General features: G+C 39.7%; 1 protein-coding gene across 1 annotated transcript in view; it reads left to right on the forward strand.

The window, feature by feature from the left end:
• The first annotated feature begins 10,628 nt into the window (after window positions 1–10,628).
• ULK4 (unc-51 like kinase 4) overlaps window positions 10,629–23,809 on the forward strand; it is a 205,602-nt gene continuing 192,421 nt past the window's right edge. Inside the window, exons 1-8 of the mRNA XM_030445373.1 lie at window positions 10,629–10,719; window positions 13,753–13,898; window positions 15,027–15,126; window positions 17,124–17,263; window positions 19,746–19,908; window positions 21,795–21,896; window positions 22,709–22,792; window positions 23,430–23,505. Of these exons, the coding sequence (XP_030301233.1) occupies window positions 13,761–13,898; window positions 15,027–15,126; window positions 17,124–17,263; window positions 19,746–19,908; window positions 21,795–21,896; window positions 22,709–22,792; window positions 23,430–23,505 (803 nt within the window). The 5' untranslated portion in view covers window positions 10,629–10,719; window positions 13,753–13,760. The remainder of the gene's footprint in view (window positions 10,720–13,752; window positions 13,899–15,026; window positions 15,127–17,123; window positions 17,264–19,745; window positions 19,909–21,794; window positions 21,897–22,708; window positions 22,793–23,429; window positions 23,506–23,809) is intronic.

The raw sequence follows: 23,809 nt of genomic DNA on the forward strand, positions 1-23,809 counted from the left end.
CCCCCGCGGGCCGGGGGAGCCTCCCTGCCGGCGGCGGCCACCTCCGGGCTGCTTCTCCCCTCACGGCTTCTCCTCGGCCCGCGCCGCTGAGGGGCCGCAGTGTGCGGCGCGGGCAGAGCACGGGGGCTGCTGCTGCTGCTGCTGCTCCCTCCTCCTGCCAGCGCCTCATGTGCCCTCCTCCCCGTCTCTCCAGCCGGGCCGCCGCCGCTTCAGTTCCCCGCTCGCTCTCCCACAGCGCCCCGGGACAGCTGCAAACCCCTCTCGCCGGCCGGGCTGCACTGCACGTGGGGCGGCTGCCAGTCACTCCCTTCAGCCACCGTTGGACGCGGAGCCCCTTCTACCTCTTCCTTTACCCTCGCCGCCAGGCCGGGCCGCACGGCCTCCACGGGAGGCGGGGCGGCGAGAACACCTAGGGGGCTGCGGCACCGCCCGCCGCCGCCGGCCACCTCGGAGGCCGCTGGCTCAGTAGTCGCAGCGTTCCCCGCCCCCCGGCGGCCATTACCTCATGGCCCAGCCCTGCCGCGGAGGAGGGGCCGCACGTCGCTCAGCAACCGGCCCCCTACTGCGGCCCGGGCCAGGGGGGAGCCGGAGCAAGAGGGGTTCTCGGTAAAGGGAGGCATTTGTCACTGCGCGGAGCAGCCCGAGGAGGATTGCAGGCAGTACTGACCGCTGCCGCTCGCCCTGGTCCTAACAGCATTAGAAGTTGCTCCTGCTGTTGCGGCTAGAGATGGCTCGGTTGCCCGCGGTCAAGTGCTCCTCGTCCTTCGACGCTGTGGCTGCGCGGGGACCTCCCTGCAGAGCAGCCGGAGCGAGCAGTGCCGTGCCCATGCAGGTTTGGGGCTTCCGCCGCCCCGAAACGGCCGCCTCCCGCAGGATGTGATCAGGAATTATGTGGCTGGGTCGGTAGCGGCCACACGAAGGCAGCGGAGCCGGTTGGAGGGCCGCAGAGGGAGCCGTCGGGCCCCGCCGGGAGGCATAGGCCGGGTCTGTCCGTCCCTTCTTCCACCCACCCTGGTCCCCCACTGCTCCCCACTAGCGAGGAGGCTGGTGAGGAGCGGGCATGGCTCGCCGTGTGCCAGCCATGGAGGCGGTGATTTGGACAAGTGTTAGGATTTCTGACTGGGAAAGACCTTCACTTCGCACTGTCTGGCTTTTGAATGACCTGTGCTGGTACAGCCAGCTGGCGGCTGCGGCAGCCTGTTCCTCGTTTTGTCAGGGTGAACGCGAGAGTGCTGCCTGCCTGAGCTGGGCAAAACGCTTGAACCAAACCCCGGGCAAACATTCAGACAGGCTGCAGGGTCGTTGGTGGACAGAACAGCCGAAGTGGGAATAGGAAAGATGGTCGCGGTGCAATTTAGCCACTCAAAGCATGTATTTCTTCAAAGCTGGTGGAGGAACGATGAGGAGAATCTTGCCGCTACCTTCCCAGAGAGGAAAGTTGCAATGTGAGTGCAAGACGTATTAGACACCAGAAAATCTCCAAAGGAAAACAATTATTTTAAGCCCCCCTGACAGAGAAAAGCTTCAGTGTGGGGTTTTAATAAGTCTAATTAGAAAAAAAAAATTCTAGAGGAAATCCAGACTTCTTATTTCTGTAGCTCAAAAGTATTCGTTGGAGGAGCGTTTGTTTTGTTTACTGGCAGGGGAAGAACAGAATTGTGTCCAAGGTTACAGCTGGTAAGACAAAAAGCTACAGTCGCAACGACAGGATTCCGGAAGCATGGGATGTGTGTTAACCTCCAGTGAGTGCAAATGGAATCGGGGTTTGACCCTGAATAACCCATAAGAATTAATGATCCAATGCTTTACAGATGCAAACAAAGGGAATCCCAGATGGGGGTGGCTGGGCTGATAGAGGGAAGAAATGTTACAAGAACAACAGAAGATTTACAGGCGCCTGAAGCAAAGGCATATCTGTAGAGCAGATCCCCTGGAAATGACTAAGGGTGCACTTGGATGTGGCATATGAGTCAGCCTATAAGCTTGCCGCTCCCCAGAGGAGAAGGCTGCTCTTTCCACTTCCACTATGGAGGACCCAGGCACTCTTGGGCTTCCCAGGGACTGACTGGTGTTTCAGAGTCCTCAGTGAATCAGTTCACTAACCGGATAGAGAACTAATTAAAATTTTTTATTAATTTTTTTTCCCCGTGTCAGTTTTCTGCCAGATTGCTGAACTGAATATATTCACTTTAAGGTCATAAAGGTACCAGGAGTAAGCACTAAGGAACAGCTGAAGCCTTATGTCTGAAACAGGATCATGGCTTGGGTGACACAGCACTCCTAAATCATCTCCATAAGCTCATCTAACTCCTCCCTAAAACAGAAACTTCACATTACCGCTAAGAACACACACGTATGAGTAAAAAGCTTTTTTTCCACTTCTTGCCCTCAGGCATTTTCTCCCATTGTTTCCTTTTTGCCCAGTCTTGTATATGAGTAACTCTGGGGTTAGCCACTGAGCAAGCTAAATCAGCAGCCTTTTAAAAAGGATAGTTTTCAGATTCATTCCTGAAACAGCCAGGACCAGAGATGAGCAACAGAGGCTGCACAAGAAAGGGAATGAGTCTGGCTAGTTGAAAAGAAGGGATGAAACCTTTAAGCAGCAACTGGGCATTTGTTATAATGTGTAACATGAGCCCAAGACAGCAGTGAGGACGAAGGGTCTGTATAAAGGAGAAGTGGTTTTGAGAAACAGAGTTTGAGAAGCAGAAAAAAACCAAAGATAGGCTGGTAAGGGATTAAAAAAAAAAAAAAAAAAAAAAAAAAAAAAAAAAAAAAATTTCAGTTCCACATAACCAGAGGAAGACACACAACAGAGGCATCTTGTAATCAGAGCCCAGGAATAAACTCCGATGTTGAAAAAAAAAATGGAAGCCAGAAATATCTGCAGGCAGAAGGAAAAACAGGAAGTAGAAAAGTGAAGATCCACACCAAGAACAGGGAGAAACAAGTCTGCATGAGTGGAGCCTTCTTGTCAAGAACCACCAATTGACCTGTCATGTCTGTAAGGAAGGATTTGAGATGTATGCTGAGACTGGAAAGAGTGTTGGTAGAGTCAGCTGAAGTCTCTCACATTGGGAAAAATGGCAATGACATGCACTGTTTCCACAGAAACACAGGGACTGTATGGGAGCACATCTGGAGAGAGAACTTGGGACTACCAGAGGCCCAGTCCCTTGCATGAAAGTGTGTGTCTGCACACTGGTCATGGGATACAGTAGCAATTGTTTGATGCTTGTTGCACCAAATCCTCAAGATTTTTTACTGCATGGTACTATAGACCACATATGCATGCATACTCCATTGCCTTCTTAATGCTATCTCAGTTCATCCACCCAGTAATTCCAAAACTGGCAACTGACACAGTAAAGAGATACTTAAAAACCACTTCCTAGAGTTCTCTGCTTGCTATTTTCATTACCTTCTTCATTTCCTCTTTCTTTTGTTATTGTCACATGATATTTATCACATTCTGAATCTAGCTTCCTTGATTACATCTCTAGAAGAGACTTTTTTCTTCCATCCTGCTACATACACTTGCTCACTTGCTGTCTCTAGAGCTTCTTTTACCAACCAAAGAATACAATATTGCTTTAAATGCATTTGAAGATTCAGTTTGCCAGCTGAAGATCCCAACTGCAGCTGTGATTGCAAAGTAGATAGTTTTAATCTCAGAAAACAAGCTAATTCCAGTGGACATTAAAAAAATTGTCCAGAAAAAAAAGAAGAATCACTAAAACATACCCCATGAATTTCTGAATGGCTGTGTCATGGATCTAAGGAGAAAGGGATTGTAGAAATTGTCCTGCTTCCTCTTTCTGTTCTTCCTGCTGTTACATGGTGTTAGTGGCTGCATTTCTCACTCTTTTATATCAGCATGGCCTAAGAAATGCTGTGAGTCTGTCAAAAGGATCTATGAAGTGTCTGCATAGTGCTGTCTGTACATCTTCTCTCATTTAAATGGTGTTTTCTGTAAAGCTATGAATGCTTTTAGTCAAATATCAAAACACAGAGATTCTTCCAAGTTGTCTGAGCATGTCAATATTAAAAATGTATCTTTTATTTATTAGTTTGTTGTTGTATTTGGTTTGGTTTGATTTTACAGCAATATTCTTATTCAGAACTCTACCCTTCCTTCAGATAGCGCCAGCCAGCACCAATGATGTCTCCTTCAACTGTTTCTCTACAGTATATTTATTTTCTGTAATGGAGCTGCATCTTTCAGGAACAATACCACCTTATGACATTCAGATGAAATGCTGTTGCGACTGTGACCAAAGGAGAGCAGACTTATGTAATTTGAAAAGAAACATAAGGAAAATGAAATGCTAAATAAAAAAAAAAAAGTTTACAGACAAACTAAAGCAGATTAGATGAACAAAATGAAGATAAAAAGGTCTTAAGGAGAAAACACATTTAAAAAGGCCTGCATAGAGGATCATATATAATAATAGTGGCAACAGGAAGCACCATTCCAGAGCTCAAGGTCTGAAAAAACATGAAGAAAGCAAACAGTGACTCAGAGGAAGGAGTTTTGCACATATTTTGACATTAATGAAGTGCAAGTTGGAATAAATAGTTTGTAAAGCTCACATTAGCATTAGAAGTGAAGACAAGTACACAAACAAAGAGGAAATTGAATACAAAATAGAGAGATAATGACAAATGCACCAGGCTTGCATTTTGCAAGAAAGGAAAAAAAAAAGTGCAATCAAGGCAAGGTGACGAAAATCACAGTGTGGAATGATAATAATACCTTCAAGATATTGTGAATTCTAATTAGGATGCAAAAGATATCCCGAGTACACAGGCTGAATCTTCAGAACATGCAACATAAAACCCATTGTCTTTTGCTGAAACAGTGAACTTGTACACTCAGTAGCAAAGCATTTGGCTCTTCCATGAGTCCAAACTGCTGAATGTATTTGAAGAAAACCAGGATGCTCTCCCAATGTTATACCTAACACAGATTAAAGTAATTAAGCTAGTACAGCATCTGCTTTCCACACTACCTATTGCACTAGATTAAGGAATAATATGAGCACTGAAATACACAGAAAAATAAAGTATCAGTAATAATTTTATATAATCTCAAAAGTACATAAGCAGCATGATAGTCACTGAAAAAGATTTTCACCAGCCTTTCTGAATGAGCAAGGCCATCTTATCATCATATTTTGGAAGACAGCAGCAGGTAGGCCTAGGTGTTGAGAATACTGGTAGCACTGAACCTTGCAGCAGAAGAATATCATCAGCTCTGCCAGCCATCCTCACAGCATCTGACCTGATGAAACTAAAGAATGTGATGTGAGGAATGCCTGGCAGAAACTGTGGCACTCTATGATAATTAACCCTATCTCATTATCAGATAAACTGAATGCTAACAAACAAAAACCAAAAAAAAATGGAAGCTGGATTTGGCTTCAGTATCAGACATGCAGCAGTTGCTGATCTCTCAAGGAAACCCCAGTGATTTTGGGAAGATAAAAGTAGCTTGTAACATGGCAACCCTTAAAGTTATTAACTTTAATTGCTGAGTATCTTACCATATCTCTTACAAACCTTGAACATATGCACCATAATGGTGGAAGAGGCAACAGAAGCATGCAGAAGGGTATCCAGCTCTGCGAGCCAGCCTCACAAATCAGCATCTGAATTGATGGAACTCCAGAATGCGATATGAGGAATAATGCAATATTGGTGACCTTACAAGTTGATCCAGTAAGGGGAGATTTGGAGCCCTGTCCTTATAGTTGAAACCACTAGTAGTTTTTGCCTCACTGGTGAAACAAAGACATCAGGACTGTTTTGCAATGTTTCTGCAGTGAAAAGGTCAGATGTATGCTTGAATAAACAAGTTTCCAAACAGAAAAATCCCAGAAGCTACCAAAATCTTCTGAAAAATCTTCACTACTCAAATATTAGCAGCATAAAATTCTGAAATGGTAACACTTGAATTTATTTAATGACTGAGAAGGACCAGTGAGTACAGCTGCCTTGTACCAGAAAAAGAAGGTAACTAAATTGCAATGCTAAAACCTTAATATTACCACAGAAATGCAGAAATAAAGGAAAGCACATAAAGTTTCACCCATACAGTGAAAGTATGTATTAGTTTCAAGAGGATGTTGGAAAAGAACATGAGAATAAAAAGTACAAGATAAAGATGTGCTTATGTTTATGTTCATAATTCTTCTAAAATGGTCAAATACCAGAAAAATGGCCCTGTATACCTCCCAGAAATGTCAGGGCTGTCAAGGCAAAGGAACATAAAAATATTATACATGAGCAAATGTATCATCATACCCAGGACACTAAGAATAGAAACTCTCTTGAGAATGAAGTCAGTCTGGAATAGAAAGAAACATCTTGTACTAGCAAGATGGGATAGAGACTGAGTAAACATGATAGCTGTGAGAAAACCTAGTGTATGTGGCAAAATAAAACAGAATTGTCTAGCATCTTCAGCAGGCACTAGAGCAAGCAAGCAAGATCTTTTATCAAAGGAAAATGAAATGTAAACATATTTTAGTACTATAGGCTATTAGTCAGACTCCTGGGAACCAGGTAAAATGTAAGAGGCTTCTGTAGTACCCATTGAGGGCAGAGAAACAAAATATGTAATAATTCTGAACTGTGTAGTTTCAATCAAAAGATCAGAGTTTAACTTAAATTAGATCACATATTTTGAGAACAAAAACTTGATCACATCAGACTGCCACATATAATAGCCAGGCAAAAAGCAAGGTTGAGTTTGCTGTACCAATTGCTATGAGTATCGAAATGGTGCAAACAGCAGAGAGAATATTTTGCATTCCATTCTTGAATGTTGAAAATATTCCCACAGAAAGGTTTACTGCAGTAACTGTAGTTTGTTGAGTACAATATGTTCAATAAGAGACTAAAGGAGTATCAGACTAAAACATTAAGAAAAAGCCACCAATGAAAAGAGTCTCTTAATTACAGCCCTTATTTGTATTTGAATTGAGATTATTTCTTCAAGGTTACTCCTGTACTGGAAGCAAGTGACATGTTTGAAGAGAGTTCCAGATTCTTATACCAAATCAAAGGGAAAGTTCCCCATCTGTTGTGTATTGCAGTTGTGTATTCAGATAATGAGAAAGATACAGACATGTAGTGAAGAGTGTTTCAATAACAAAGATGTGCTATAGTTCCTAACAAGTCCTACAACAACAGAGGGTTATGGGTCAACATATTCCCTTGTGTCTGCTAGTAATTTACATTTCATAGAATCATAGAATCATAGAATCATAGAATCATAGAATCATAGAATAGGCTGGGTTGGAAGGGACCTCAGAGATCATTGAGTCCAACCCTTGATCAACTACCGCCACAGTCACTAGACTATGGCACTGAGTGCCATATCGAGTCGCTTTTTAAATGTCTCCAGGGACGAAGAGTCCACCACCTCCCCAGGCAGCCCGTTCCAATGTCTGATCACCCTTTCCGTGAAAAAATTCTTTCTAATATCCAATCTGAACTTCCCCCGGCACAATTTAAGACCGTGCCCTCTTGTCTTACTGAGAGTTGCCTGGGAAAAGAGACCAACCCCTGCCTGGCTCCATCCTCCTTTCAGGTAGTTGTAGAGAGCAATGAGGTCTCCCCTGAGCCTCCTCTTCTTCAGGCTGAACAGCCCCAGCTCCCTCAGCCTCTCCTCATAGGATCTGTGTTCGAGTCCCTTCACCAGCCTGGTTGCCCTCCTTTGGACCTGTTCGAGGACCTCAATATCCTTCTTGAACTGAGGGGCCCAGAACTGAACACAGTACTCAAGGTGTGGCCTTACCAGGGCTGAGTATAGGGGCAGAATCACCTCCTTGGACCTGCTGGTGACACTGTTTCATCGTTAAGACATTTAATTTTTTAAAGCTCTGAATCTCTGACCTTTATGTTATTACAGCATTTTTTTGTGTTTCTCTCTGTACTTTTTAATGCTATTGCCACTAATGTATGAAGATCTTAAAAGACTTTGTAAACATTATTTTTCATACTATCTCCCCCAAACAGGTATATTTCACAGAACTGTTCTATCTCCCCATCCAAAAAACCCACAAAAACCCCCCCAAACCCATCATGCCCACTAGAGTATGTCCTGAAGAGCCTCATCTACATGTTTTTTAAGTACCTCCAGGGTAGCTATCACCCTCTCTGCATAAAAATGATCCCTAATTTGTACTAATTTAACAGGAAACTGCACATAGGCCAAAACACTTAAAATCTGGAAACAATAGCAGTGATTTGCTGTTTATTTTGCTTTAGTTTTGTCCTCTTGGGCAGGGACAATGAATTAAATGATTTTTTAAGATCTGCCATCAAACTGCTGTCATGACCAGTTTTGCAATTGAGCTAATATATTATTTCTTCTCCTTGTATCAGTCACGCTCATCATGAGCAAAGATAAAACAGAGTTTTCTAAAATCTAAATAAATCTCTCTTCCAAGCATATTTTTCTTATGCTTACTGAAAGAAACTAGGTGATGTCTAGGTAGGCATCTGTTTTATTTATATCTGGTCAACTTCTCATTTACATGAGATGGAAATTCTGTTTTGCTTGTGTAGTTTCAAAGTTGTAGCTTCACTGCTAATTACAGAGCTACTCTGTAACCACTAAAAAGGTCTGCTGCAAAATGGGAGAGAACCTGAAATTGGTAAGAAGCAAACAATTTTGCCATGCATATCCACATAATATTTTTCAGTGCTTATGAGTCAGGACAATTCTATGTAGATATCCAATAAACCAGCAAAAACTACACCTATGTGCAGCACTGATTTCTTACTAGTTCTGTACACTCTATACAAAACCCCTCAGCAGCTGAATTGGAAGAAAATATTTGGCAAGTTGCATAATTAAGACTTAATTTTCCCCAGATCTGTGCTTTGTGTCTACAGCCCTGTTGTGTAAGAAGGTACAAAACAAAACAAAATTACAAAATTGAAGCTCTTGTTGCAGCTGACAACTTCCAGAAACCCTCTCCTAAACAGAGGGACCAAACTCTCTCCTTTTTTTTTTTTTTCCCCCCTCTTCCTTTTTTCTTTCCTCTTTTTTTTTTCTTCCTTTTTTTCTTTTTTCTTTTTTCCCTTTTGGTATTAGGGGGGTATAAATTCTTGCTGAAATCTTTCCTACAGTAAAAAAAAAAAAAATCTGACCATCTGTTGTCAGCCTGAAGAAAAACTGTATCCTTTCTGTAAGGAATATTACTATTTCTTTTATCCAGTATGGTTGTCTCTGGGTTCAAACCTACCAGGAGGTCAAGGTGAAGGTGGGACAACAGAAAAAACATATTTCCTTGCCACTTTCTTATGAGGACACACCAGATGTTGTGAAATGTTTTGTCACATAATGTAAAAGGATACTTTACTTGTTCAGAGACCCAATACCAGAGCACCCTAGGATGAAAAAAAAAATACTACAAAAAGTGAAAACCGATTGTTTCAAAGGCTAAATTTTGTTCTAACAGAGTGCTCCCTAGTGAGGAGTTTACTGACCACCATGACAGCACTGAGGACACAACATGTGCTAAACTTATGTAGGTGTAATGAAGAAGCCCCGGCTGTCCAGACTGAAGATGGCCAGGTGCTCCTGGAGTCCCCTTTCAGCAAGCTGTCCTTCCTGAGGGATGTCCCCATCCCGGGGGTTACAGAATCACCGAATGGCAGGGGTTGGAAGCGATCTCTAAAGTTGTTCATCTAGTCCAAGGCACCTGCTAAAGCAGGCTTACCTGGATCAGGTGGCACAGGACTGCATGCAGGTGTGTTTTGAATGTCTCTAGAGAAGGAGACATTCCATAACCTCTCTCAACAGCCTGTTACAGTGCTGTCACCCTTAAAGTTTTTCCGTGGGTGTATATGCAAATTTTTGTGTTCCAATTTGTGCCCATTGCCCTTTGTCCTGTCTCTGGGTACTGTCTGCTTGATACCTGTCCTGTAGATATTTATAAGCATTAGTAAGATCCCCTCTCAATCTTCTCTTCTCCAGGCCAAACATATCTAGGTCTCAGCCTTTCCTCATACGGGAGATGCTCCAGTACTCTGATCATCTTTGCACGCTGTCCCTTCCTCCAGATCATTGATGAGTATGTTGGACAGGACCCAGTGCTGACCCCTGGGGGACACCACTGGCTACAGGCTTTGTCGATCAGCTGCGAGGTTGATCGTGTCGGTCCCGCCGCACTGCCTGGGCCTCCCCGACCCTCACCCCGGCACAGGCGGTTGCCTGGCAACCGGGCAGCAGTGCCCCTTACACCCCGCCCTCTCAGGCACCCCACCGCGCCCAGCCACATCCGGGAACTCCCTACGAGCTCCGGACCCTCTCTGACGTAGACGCCTCCTTGGCCCAATGGCGGCTGATCCCCGTTTCCGGCGTCTGGAGCCGTCTCCTGGATACGGCGCGGGGTGGCGACCATTCCAGAGGTGGACAGAGCGTCGTAGGACCCGGCAGTGTGTTCTTGCTAGAGTAAGAGGAAATAAAAGCAATTCCTGGAAACATTCTTTCTCTTGTGTGGATGCCTCTCCGGGCTGGCTGTATTTTGTGGCGTGCAGGGATGAGTTTCTCCTTTTGGCACTTCCAACTCCTTCCTCCCCGCTATCGGGGCATGGCAGACTCCAGCCCGGGGGCGGAGCTCCGCCGATTTCGGTTGATGGCGGCGGCGCGCCGATAGTAACGCTGCCTCCTTGCCCACCTCCCCCTACCCCGCCTCACAGGTACGGCTGTCGCTTCACATCCGATCGCCCCGGCCCCGCTCTGCGCCGCCTTCCCGCGGACGGTTAACGGCCGTTAGCTGGCACGCGCGCGTGCCTAACGGTCGTGCCCCCCCCCCCCTCGCCCTCGGTCACGGTCCTTAGGCGTGAGTGCAGGCTCAGAGCTGGGGGTGGATGGTGGATTGGTGGACTGGTGGATGGTGGATTGGTGGATGGTGGATTGGTGGGTGGTGGATTGGTGGGTGGTGGATTGGTGTCCTTCAGCTTCCCCTGGCACCCCAAATGAAGTCCTCCTAAAGGGCAGAAGGCCCGCCAGAGGGTGGCCAGCTTTGTGACACCCTCACCTCGGCTCCAGGAGGCAGCTGTGTCCCAGGGGCTACAACACAGCGCCTGCCGAGCTGGCCGCCCTTGGCAAAGCTTTGGCTGCAGAAGAGCTCGGGTCTTGCGCTAGTCATTCTCTCATCAAGGGAAAGAAAGAATGAATCCTTCTGGAAGTGTGTTTTCTTGGTGTTGTAGTCTTGGATCCTGCACAGAGCAAATGGAGTTTCCTTGGCAATGGGAGTCGGCTGCTTTGTGTTCTTTTGTGGAGTTTGATCTGTTTCATTGCAGATGGGCGTGTGGCAGGCTCCCACAGCAGCCATCTCATCTCTAGATAGTTCTTTTCACTTCTTTTTGTTACTTGGCTGGATCTCTTTGCACTTTATTTCAAAACTAATGAACATACTTTGTATCATGGGTCATGCTCCATTGTTCTGTGTACTGAAATGATTACATAGCCATTACTGTTCAGATTCAGGGTTGCAAGACTGGTTGCATCTCTCTACCCCTGTCACCTTTTGCAGAGCTGGAAATGGAGACCTTATTTGCAAGTACTGCCAGTCAGGAGGTAGCAATGAAGGGCTTCCCTGTCCCATCACCATGACTGCTCTGTCCTAGTGTGCACTTGCATTTTGTTGGTCTTGCTTTTGTTAAATAATCACATATTTCTGTACTTATCTTTAAATCTGGCAATAAACCTGTGTGGTTTATTGTATGAGTAGATGATAATGGCTTTCTTATATCCAACGTGAAGACATCATCTGTCTGTCTGACAAGTATATGCTTTAGGCGTGTGGTGAAGCGCACGTCAGATTTAAAGTATTCTTGGGAAAGAAGAAGAGCAAGGAAGGGATTGTAGTCATGTAAAGTTTGGGGATGGGCTGTGGGTTGGCAATTGCGTTTGTTGGATGTATTTCTATTGTATTGCTATTATGAAAGCTTTGTGTACTGGAGGGTGACACTAGGGGTTAGTTGGTCATATTGTAAACTGAAAAGAAAAAGTAACCTAGAGAATGGTGTAATGATCTGCATGAATCAGAAAAGAGACATAAAGTAATGGTGGCCCAAATCTATTCTCATGCTTTATCTATTTTGGGATGTTTGGCAAACATGATTTTTGTATAATTATCTTGTTCTCATAGATAACTGTAGAAGAAAAAGTCTTTCTTCTTATGTTACACTGGCTGAGAGTAATAATTTACAGTATCAATCTAGGGCTTTTGAATTCTAATGGTGAGATTCTTTATTCTTTTGGGAAGAAAACTTCTGTTTTGAATATTTGGTGGAGGAAATCCTGAAATCAGACTCCTAGGCATGTTGTAATTCTGGATGATTTCAATTGTACTGTGGCACCTGGTTAGTGTTCTGGCAAGAGCCAGTATTTCAGTGAACAGGCTCTTTGTAGTCTGGTGCTGCCCAATGCTTTGTTGTGCTTTCACTTGAAGTCAGTCCTCTCTGAAAGCTTGGGAATTCTCTGTTCTTCATTTTGGTCTTTGATTTGTTGTTCTGAGTGTTTTGTGTCTCATGGAAGAGTTACAGTGAAACTGAGGTTTTGTTCAGCAAGTAGCCATTTGACAGCTGTACTGCTTAAGCAATCATACTCTCCATCCTTATGGCAGAGATGAGAAAGAGCAGCTCCAGGTGGCTTGGAACTAGTTACATGGGTGGTTGGAAAAAGTGGGCATTGAATGTGAAAGTCTCCGGGAGCTGAAAGAGGTTACTACAAGGTGGTCACTGAGGACTAGTTAGTAATATATCCTGCTTGTGGAGTATGCCAATATTGGGATTCTTTGTCTCTCTGCTCTTAATCTAATGGAATAGCTGTGGATAGGACAGAAAGCTGATGAGGAACTCTTACCCGATGTATTAAATATGTATATATTTGTGTGTGTGTATATATATATATATGCTTTATATGTATATAAAGCAAAATATTTTGCTTTCAGTTCTCCCATTGCTTCATGATTCTCAGAGAAAATATTTATGGAACAAATATTTAACCAGACTTTTATGAAAAATATCTAACTATCTAAATATATAAATTCCACCTGCTGGGTTTGCAACCAATGACAAATGCTTTGTTTGTTTCAATATGAAAACTAAAGCATATAAAATTCTGGACACAAAAATGATAGTTAGAAATACAAATTAATTTCCTGTGGAACTGTTTCATTCCCACAATGCAATATTTGTCAACAAATTACCTTTAAATGTTCTTTCCAAACCAAACCATTCTTTGATTCCATAAATTTACTCAGGTTTTATCTGCAAACCATTGTCTCTCTCTGTGAAAAGCTCTTAATATTGGATGCTATAGCTGTTAAAGCTGCACTCAGCTTAGCATTAGTAGGTACACTAATATTTAGAGTTCTGTTTTCTTTGGTTGTGCTGAGAAATGATTTGTTTGGCAGGTGTAAATTACATTGTTGCAGAGGCCCATTTGCCTGAAGTGCACTTGGACAGAAATGTGTTAAGAACTTTTGAAGTAGAATTTCTTCAAAATTTTGCTGATATTTCCTGAGAGGAGGCCTTCTTTAAAGTAATTGTTATTGATCTTGCTGAAAGTATATAATCTCTATTTTTAAGAATCGGGGGGGTAAATGCTATACATCAATTACTATTAAATTTGAATTCCCCCTCCCAGCCCCCCCTGCCCTGTCTTTAAAGGTTTGGTTTTGAGACTAATACCATGTTTCTAATCCATTGCTTGTAAAGCAGCCTTAAGTATGGAGAACTTCATTCTGTATGAAGAGATTGGAAGAGGAAATAAGACAGTTGTTTATAAAGGAAGAAGAAAGGGGACAATTAATTTTGTTGCTATTCTTTGCACTGAGAAATGCAAAAGAGCTGAAATAGCAAACTGGGTAAGTAATGTTTTTTCCTGTTAAATCTGGGAAAAGATATAGCTTACTAAAACCTTTTAGGACAGTTAATATAAAATAAAAATACCATGTTCCCAATTTAGATCAGTGTCTTGCAATTTTAAAATCTTACACTTTAAAAAGAGGACTATTTTAAGGTATTTCTTCATCTGATTATATTATTGTTTAAATTGCATGAATAAGTTCATGTTCACAGGCTCACTGTTTCTGTGATACATCAGAAAACTTGTAAAAATGGTTGCATGTAGTGATTTTCTTTATTTTTTTATCACTTTTGCAAATTCAGTGGTAGAAATAGTGATAAATTTCTCATGTGGAATAAATAATTTTTGATGAAGGAATAGCATTTAAGGTAAATAACTTGTGATTTGTAATACCTTGGCAGAGTTTTAAGCATAAAAAACTTTCTGAAAATAAACTGTAACTGATACAAATAGACATTTCACTTATATTTTTCTAGTAGATAGATTATGTTTTCTATTGCCTCTCATTTTTTCAGTTGCTGTTTGTTGGATGATAAATTTTTTTTCTTAGAAGCATATTCCTCTTAGAAGGCCCATCAGGGATACCTTATATATCACTCTGACAAGATACAGAGGCTTCTGTAGAGATTAGATCATGTAGGTGTCATAGAAATGCAATTTCCAGGGACCCTTGAATGATTGTTCTTGACTGATATTATTAGGAGTGATGGAAAAATTTGCTCTTGATTTCCTCTTACTGTATTCACCATGTTGTTTCATGCTTGTTTTCTCATTGGAAGGAAAGTACGAATGCAAGTTGCACCCCAGATTCTGTTGTTGTTTTAGTGATGCTGTAAGGTTAAAAAGTGCTTATGATTTTGGGTTGAGGACCTTCCTTTTTTTTCTTTTTTTTTCTATTTTTTAAAAAACAGGTGAGTTGGGTAGAGTCTGTGAGGAAAGTTATCTTTCCTCAATATATATATAAACTAAAATATTTTAATTGAAGAATAAATGTAGTGGACTGGAATAGGTAAGAAAACAAGTAGTTCATCTTGAGTAAAGTTGTATTGTCTTCTGCCACCTTAAGTCCATATATATTGCTTTTGGGTTTTTTTCCCAGCTAAGTATGTCAAAAACTTTGTTCTAGGTTCGCTTGACTCATGAAATCAGACACAAGAATATAGTGACATTTCATGAATGGTATGAAACAAGTAACCATCTGTGGCTTGTAGTGGAATTATGCACAGGTAAGAAACTCAAAAGGTGAAAATTTATGGAGTCACTATTTGTAAGAGATTTCATTTAGCAGTTTCTCCACTACACATACTTAGAGCATTGAAAATACTTAATAATTATCTGATTATTAACTTGAAAAATCTGCTTAGATATAAAAATGGTTTTACTTTTGGAAACCTTCTTAGAAATCATTTGAAGTCTTATTTCTCTTCTGATTTGCAAGAGAGCAAGAAGCAAATCAAGTTACAATGTACAAATGACAATATTGTTCAAATAAATGTTTCAGTCAAAGGGCAATTTTGTAGCTAATAGTAAATGAGTAAGTTTTCTTCTTGTTCAGTAGAAGTAGTTTGGTTTTTATCTTAAGATGTTAATTTCAGATCTCAGAGAACCCAAAACTGCATGAAGTGATTCATGAAGTTTTGATTGGTTCTTAGCAATACACTGAAGAAATACACTGCAGCTTCCTTTAATCATGATGACTGTGTTTTAAACTCCAGATATCATGCTGTACCACATGTGGGAAAAACAAGCATCCAGTTGTACAAGTGATGCATGCAGTTTGTTTCATAGTAAAAGTCAATATTACATGCAGTCTTTTTTTTCTATCCAGGACTGTTTCAAATTACTGACAGAGAAGCTACATGTTCTGACAAAAAAAAAATCAGGTCATTTTTCAGTGATTAAAAGTGAAGTTAATAGCTCATATGGAGGCTTTGGTCTGTTTGATTAGTCTAACATGGGCACATATGTAAGTTATTAGACAGGCAGCCTGTTCAAGTATAGTTTGAACAATTATAATCTAATTTTACCTTGCAGTATTTTAGTTCACTGCAAGGAGAGTCTTGAGGCTAACTTACTTAGGATAAGACATGGATATAGTATGGATTTTGTAGAGCCTTGAAAACTGCTTTTGAAACATGGAAAATCACTCTCACTTGTCTCAAGGTGGAAAAGTGAGTTTCTGTAATCTGGTACAGCATATTTCTGTGTTGCTGGTTTTGCTATTTTTCCTTTGTGTATTTGGTTATATTATGGTACTATTCTATATGTAGTTCTCTAAAATGCATTATAAACCCCAGTAAATAAACATGGTGGGAAAATCTTTGCTATAGCTGTGTAACATGGAGCTTGTTTTGAAGAAGTAACAGGTTTACTAAACAGGATAAAAAAAGCTTAGAAATTTTAAGATTCAGCAGTGTTAAATGATTTGAAGAATACTGTAGTGACAAAACATTTAGTCTTGCTATTTTGTGAACTGAAATTACTGAGCAAAGTGGAAGAAGGTCAGAATGATCTATTGTATGATTTGGAATAAAAGATCTAGTATAATTTTCTATGAAAAGCTTTCCTAATCCCTGTTTTCACTCAGAGATTTTCATCTGCGTGAATTGCCCAAAATATAAATAATAGATAAGCCAAGAAACTGATAGATAATTGACAAAATACAAACCAGGGGATCAGGTTTATTGCAGGAGTAGTAAAGAACCAAATGGGATTGAGGAAATGGATTGCATTTTTAGGACAGGAGACTGGGAGATGAAGGAGGAGAGAGAGTGTTCAATGAGCTCGTGGGAAATGAGATGAGAAGTCCAAGTCCTGTGAACAGTTAAGGCAGGAATGGCTCAAATGCAGTGAATCTCATATATCTGAGAATCAGTGGGATGTGAGGAAGTAGGTGATGGGTGAAGAAGAAAAGTGATATTTGCATTTTTTCTCTTTATGTTTCTTTTGGGAAAAAAAAAAAAAGGAAAAAAAAAACCTGGCAAGTTATGCAGTCAATTTAACTGTAGGAAAAATGAAGATTTTTGTCACGGTATTGGAAATAGGTTATTTTTTTCTATACATCTTGGCTTTTTAAACTATAGGTAATATCAAGAAATATTTTTGTCTGCTGATAATAATTTTTTTCTTGACAGCTTTGAAAGAAGCTTATATAATGTCCCAGGAAATTATCTGAATGGCATGTTCTTTATGCACTTGCTGAAGATGTGTAAATGTATTTCAGGTGGTTCTCTAGAATCTGTTATTGCTCAAGATGAACATCTACCTGAAGATGTAGTGAGAGAATTTGGTGTTGATTTGATTACTGGTCTATACCATATACATAAGCTTGGAATTATCTTTTGTGAACTGACACCTGGAAAGGTAAGGAGAAGTATTATTTACAGTGGACATTACATGTTACTTTGTATGCCATTAACATTTCAGTATTTCTATTTTACTGTTTGGAAGGGACTTGCTTCAGGTTGGAGACCAGTTTTAGCTTTAGAACATATGTGAAGACAAATGGTTATTTTATGACAGAATTGATTTCTTTCTCTTTTGTATGTTTGATGCGTTGGGATAGATTAATTTTGATGTGGTGTATTTATTTGAGCTGATGAAGGATTTTAGTTCTTTGACCTTGGATGTATGACTTTATTATTATACTCTCATGGTGCAGAATATTTTGAAGTAATAGAATATGTTAATGAGGGAATAAAGTTAACTGAAACTTTCTTTATTAATAATGTTCTGTGTTGTTTCCAAATGCCATTTAAATTGTCATCTTGCTTTTGTATAAACATACAGATCATAGAATCATAAAATGGTTTGTATTGGAAGGGACCTTAAAGGTCCAACCCCCCTGCATAGGCAGGGACACCTCCCACTAAACCAGGTTGCTCAAGCCTCATTCAGCTTGGCCTTGAACACTACCAGGGAGGGAACATGCACAACTGACCTGGGAAACCTGTTCCAGCATCTCACCACCCTGGCACTAAATAATTTCTTCCTAATATCTATCTTGAACCTACTCTCTTCCAGTGTAAGGCCATTATTCCCTGTCTTGTCACTACATGCCCTTGTAAAAAGTCCCTCCCCACCTTTTCTGTAGGCCCCTTCAGGTACTGGAAGGCTGCTTTAAGGTCTTCCTGGAGCCCTCTCTAGGCAGAATAACCTCCAGCCATTGGATCCATTGGATCATATTCATGGCCCTCCTGTGGATTTGCACTCTTTGAGTGCAACCATTCACCAATTCCTTATCCAGTGAGTGGTTCATCCATCAAGTTAATTTCTCTCCAATATTTATGTAAATCTCCATGTAGTTTTTGATTTGTGTTTGCTTGTAGAATTTATGTATCATTGTAAATGTTTGGTTTTAATTTATATAGTAACCAGAATGTAACTATAACCAAAAATTCTTGCTTAACAGTAACTGTTTTTTATGTTGATCTCTAAGTGATCAAGTTGCTCATCTCTGAATTTTCTGTAAAAATTTGAAAAACTATATTCAACTTCTGTAAATTGTAGGGTCAAAAGTAGTAGAAAAAATATGAATAAAGCATAATGGACATGCTTCCATTCATACTTCCAAAGAAGTATGTTGCTGTCAAGTATTCTGTGGAATACAAAACACTGAATGCTAAAGTAATTTTTTTTTTTTTAAGATTTTTCTTTCCCATCTGAATAGGGAGCTATTTCTCCAAACTTTTGGGGGATTATGAAGGTTTTATTTATGAGAATAAGCAGTGAATGTATAGATTGCTCTCACGATTGACAGGAAGCTGAACATGAGCCAGCAGTGTGCCCAGGTGGCCAAGAAAGCCAATGGCATCCTGGTCTGTATCTGGAACAGCGTGGCCAGCAGGTCCAAGGAAGTGATTCTGCCCCTATACTCAGCCCTGGTGAGACCACACCTTGAGTACTGTGTCCAGTTCTGGGCCCCCCAGTTCAGGAAGGATATCGAGGTCCTGAAGCAGGTCCAAAGGAGGGCAGCCAGGCTGGTGAAGGGACTCGAGCACAGACCCTATGAGGAGAGGCTGAGAGAGCTGGGGCTGTTCAGCCTGGAGAAGAGGAGGCTCAGGGGAGACCTCATCGCTGTCTACAACTCCCTGAAAGGAGGTTGTAACCGGGTGGACGTTGGTCTCTTTTGCCAGACGACTTTCAAGAATACAAGAGGGCATGGTCTTAAGTTGTGCCAGGGGAGGTTTAGGTTGGATATTAGAAAGAATTTCTTTACGGAGAGAGTGATCCAGCATTGGAATGGGCTGCCCAGGGAAGTAGTGGATTCTCCATCCCTGGAGATATTTAAAAAGAGACTGGATGTGGCACTCAGTGCCATGGTCTAGCAACCGCAACGGTGGTTCAAGGGTTGGACTCGATGATCTCTGAGGTCCCTTCCAACCCAGCCAATTCTATGATTCTATGATCACTGGATGGAATTTTTTGAATTTTTTGCTAAATAAAATTGGAAAGATTCACCTTTCTTTTTCCTCAAATTAAATGATGGGGTTTTTTACTGAACTTTTAGTTTCCTGTATGGTTTTACTCTTATTTTCTTTCCTATAGTAACTTAATTGCTTATTTAGATTTAATAATGAGGAAAGAAAACTGTGCATTTAAACTTATGAAGGGTTCTGTTGTGAGATTCAGTAATTTTTTGGTTATATGAAAAAAGACAGTATTGGTGTTAAAAGAGAAGCTTTTCTCTGTTTTTAGTTGTAGTGATCTCTATCTCTTCTGTATCTACTTAAGTGATTTGAGATTCTGAGGTTTTTTAAAAATTATTTTATACTTTTCTTTGGAAATGCCAACGATCATCACTTTTAGTATATTATACTTTTATGTTGGATTATGTTTATTCTAGATTCTCCTGGAAGGGCCTGGCACCTTGAAATTCAGTAATTTTTGCTTGGCTAAAGTGGAGGGTGAAAACTTGGAAGAATTTTTTGCTTTAGTTCGATCTGAAGAGGGTGAAGGAGATACCAGTGAAAGCACTCCACAAAGAAATCTGAAAAATAGATTTCAAGGTATGGTATTTTTACAACTCAAAACTAAATTATACCACAGACACAGAATGGAAGTTGGAAAAAAGTTTTTTTTTAAATTATTTGGAGAGAAGAAAATAAATTAGTTGTTCATCATTTTGTCAGTGTTTTAATTTTTAATGATTTTTAATGTTTGTGTTTGTCTTTACAACACAAAGCACAATCTGTACATTTTATGTAAACAGGCTTTGCATATCCTGCATATGGGGAGTTTTTAAACTAAGCTCAAACCCAAAATTTTGGTCTGCGAGAAGGTTGTTCAGAGGGAACATAACTCCCTGAGAACAGCAGCTGCAAGTGAGTAGGCAGAAAAGAAACTATTTACAGTAATTCTAAGTTTCATAAAGCCAGTTTAACTAAAGGTTGGAAAAAATATACTTCTGTCTATCATAAAATGCATGGCATATTAGCAATTCATAACCTGTACTGCTTTTTATAAACAGACCAGGTTATTTTTGGATGGAAATTCATATGTAGGTTATCATCAACTGTAGTATACTTGTATAATAAACTCTCAATAAAACAAAACTGGAGGTGGCTCTTTTAAATTTGTATGCTCAAAATTCAGTGTTGCATCAAACTGCAAAACTGCCCTTCATTGCAAACTACACTGCTGCACCCTTATTGTCCTTGTTGATTCAAATGATCCAAGTGATTTCTAGTTTGAGACTTGACTGTTTCGGTACCTTTTACTTAAGAATGATAATTCCTTTTTAAAGTTTGAGAAAGTTAATGTGCTTTGTTTTCAATGGACAGATTCATGCAAGGGTGATAGGTTGAAAATACTATGTTATTTTGTCATTGAAGAAAAATTCAGAATGTTGGTTTTAATCTTCCAAGTCTTGTATTGGTCATCATCCCAGAGCATATCACTAAGAACACTTTGTAAGATAATGATGTATCATAGCAGGTACTGTTATCAGAAGTTCTTGGCAATATTTATGGGAACAAAAAGAACTTTCTTCATACTATTCTTTAAAGACCAGATCTTTATTCAGGAAAAAATACAGATCTCCTTCCTGTTGCCTTTTAGACCAGGTGTTTTCATGTGTGTGGTTAGTGTCCTTCTGTCACTGGAAAAAATAAAAGCCAACAACAAGAGAATCCAAAATAAGCTTTCTGAAGTATAATAGAATAGATGTTTTTGCTGAGTTTGAGTAATTTTAAGAGGTTTTTGAGAACCAAGTTAGTGTTTAGAAGGGAACAACTGTAGAAATAGGAACTGTGTGGTTTTTTTATATCAAGATAAAAGGGGTTTGTGAATAAGCTGCTGACATTTAATATGTGATATTTTCATAGTGTTTTAGTGTGAAAATAGCTATTTTAGATCCGTGATCCATCTGGCTAACTATGTTGCTTTTGTAGCAAGAGCATTCTGATTTCATGAAGGTTTCTGTCTTGTGAAAAAAACCCCACAAAAAACCAACCAACCAACCAACCACAAAAAATCCCTCATGTGAGATAATTATTTCTGTTCCTCAAATGTGAATTATGTTAGTTTACTGTTCTGCTCAATATGCTTAGCTTTGGAAGCTGTCAAAATATATCAAAACATCCTTTGCATTAATCACAGTGTTAGAAAAGTGTAGCACAAGCCAGCTTGGTAAATATAAGTGAAATAAACAACAAAATAGCATATGTAATCCTATGTAATTCAGTAACATTATGTGAGAGAAGTTCCTTTGAAACTTAAATTTTTGTCAGTGTAACACTCTATCCTGGCCCAAACCAGGACAGCTTTGTATCTCAGTTTTATTACAGTAAGTGAAGATAATTCCTAACTCACTGAACTTACAGAGTTTGAAGTGCTGACCAGGATAAATACTGAATTAATGATCAAAGTGCATTATACATGCTCTATTTTGTAGGCTCTCCACAATACACAGCTCCAGAAGCAATAAAGGGAGAAGACTACTCCAAAGCCAGTGATCTGTGGTCCTTGGGATGTTTACTTTATGAAATGTTCTCAGGTTGTAAGTTTGTGTATTTATTATATGTAACAATGGGTACATAGGTTATGGTCTCAGAATAAATTCTTGTTAACTTTCTAGTGAAGTGAAGATACAGAAAAACTTAAAACAGGATTTAAAGTTATTTTAAAGAATTTGTACTTTAAAATAAAAAAGGGAGACTTTTATCAAATAATCAAGTGAAGTAATACTATTGAGTAGTCTTCTTGACTGTGATCTAAATAATATAATACTAACCAACCTGTATAATTTAAATACTATGATTTAAAATTAGAGCAGTCCTCCCATCATGATAGTGTAATGTTCTTAATCTCTTTAGTATTAAACTCTAGTTTATTCATTTGATGTTTCAGAGAGAAAACTCTTTCACTGCTCTACATTGGGTTTCTGAAATGCAGATAAAGTGCATCTGGAAGGAAAATTTCATCACAGAACAGAATTACAGTGCAGCCTTCTCAAATTTTAAACAATAAACTGATATACTGGATGAACACAGTTACATAGATATTGAGGTTTCTGTCTGGGCCTTCTCTTGTCTCATTGCTGATTCATATAGAGCTATCATGGTGACCTAAATCAAGCCTCTTTGTTACCTGTTCTGTCCTTGGTCCCTGTTTTTCTTCATGCTAGAATAATTTAATCCAGGGTCTTATATCTGAATTAACAAGAGAATTTGATAACAGAATTTGGGCTGAAGGTGTTTATTTTCTTTGGATGTTTCCTTAGGAGTATGAGCTCATCATATATCATTGCACCTGACAGACATTTTGAAATCTGCCTAATCTGTGAAATGCTCTTGTGTTTGTTTGTAGGAAGACCACCATTCTTTTCAGATAGCTTTTCTGAATTGATTGAAAAGATTTTATATGAAGATCCATTGCCACCTAGACCAGAGGGTAATGTTTGGTTATTTTTTGTTTAATAAGTCACAGTAATACTTACCAAGGTAAAATTTTTTACTTATTTCAATTCTAAGAGATGTTTTCAAAATCAATAAAGGGGAATTCATAGTTCTGACCTCTCAGAATCTTTCTGACCTCTCAGAATCTTTCTGACCTCTCAGAATCTTTCTTGAATCTAACTTGAATCTTTCTCAGTTGAATAAGAATTTTGGAAACCTCTATTGTATACTAGGGTGCATCAATGATAATTTTCAAAATTATAATGCTTGGGGGAAATTTAATTTCAATTTTAGCAGATATCAACTCCACTTCTTACTAACAGCTAAATGATAATTGGAGGGTGCTGGTTTGTTTTTTTTTTCAACATATAAAAAATGTTATTTAGTTTGCCAGAGCATTGGTGGTTTGTTTGGATTATTGTTGAGTATGTTTTGTTTTGATGTTTATTAATTTATTTGAGAATCCTTTGGGATGCAAAGAGTCTATATTTAGGATTCTTCATGCTTGCAGATTTTTTCAGATGAAATTATTAATTAATAAAAGTTTTTAGCATGATCTGATAATTATTTTATCTACATAGTGTGATGGTTTGCTTTGCTAACCAGTGCTTATCAAGTGCTTTTATTCACAGGTTTTGATTTTCACAAGCCTTCTGCTGACTTCATTAATTTGCTTGATGGCTTGCTTCAAAAGGATCCTCAAAAAAGGTAATGTCTAATCCATGACAGCTGTCTCCATTGTCTATTTTCACCTCTGGAAAAAAACAGATGCTATCATAGCAGATGTATAGTAATTTGTAGATCACAAAGTATGCAAAAATAATTTAATCCCTCATAAAACCAGAAATGTGCTTTTTTAATATATGAATATAGACATAATGAATGTTTGCATTAAGTATATAAATTAAGTATATTAAGTTTTGTGCCACATAACTTTATAAATGAAATGATGTGAAGTTACAAAACTTGACAGCTTTGCTTTTGCAGAGAACTGGACAGATGTTTTATGAAG

Source organism: Calypte anna, chromosome 2, assembly GCF_003957555.1.
Source record: "Calypte anna isolate BGI_N300 chromosome 2, bCalAnn1_v1.p, whole genome shotgun sequence".
NCBI classification, from domain to species: domain Eukaryota; kingdom Metazoa; phylum Chordata; class Aves; order Apodiformes; family Trochilidae; genus Calypte; species Calypte anna.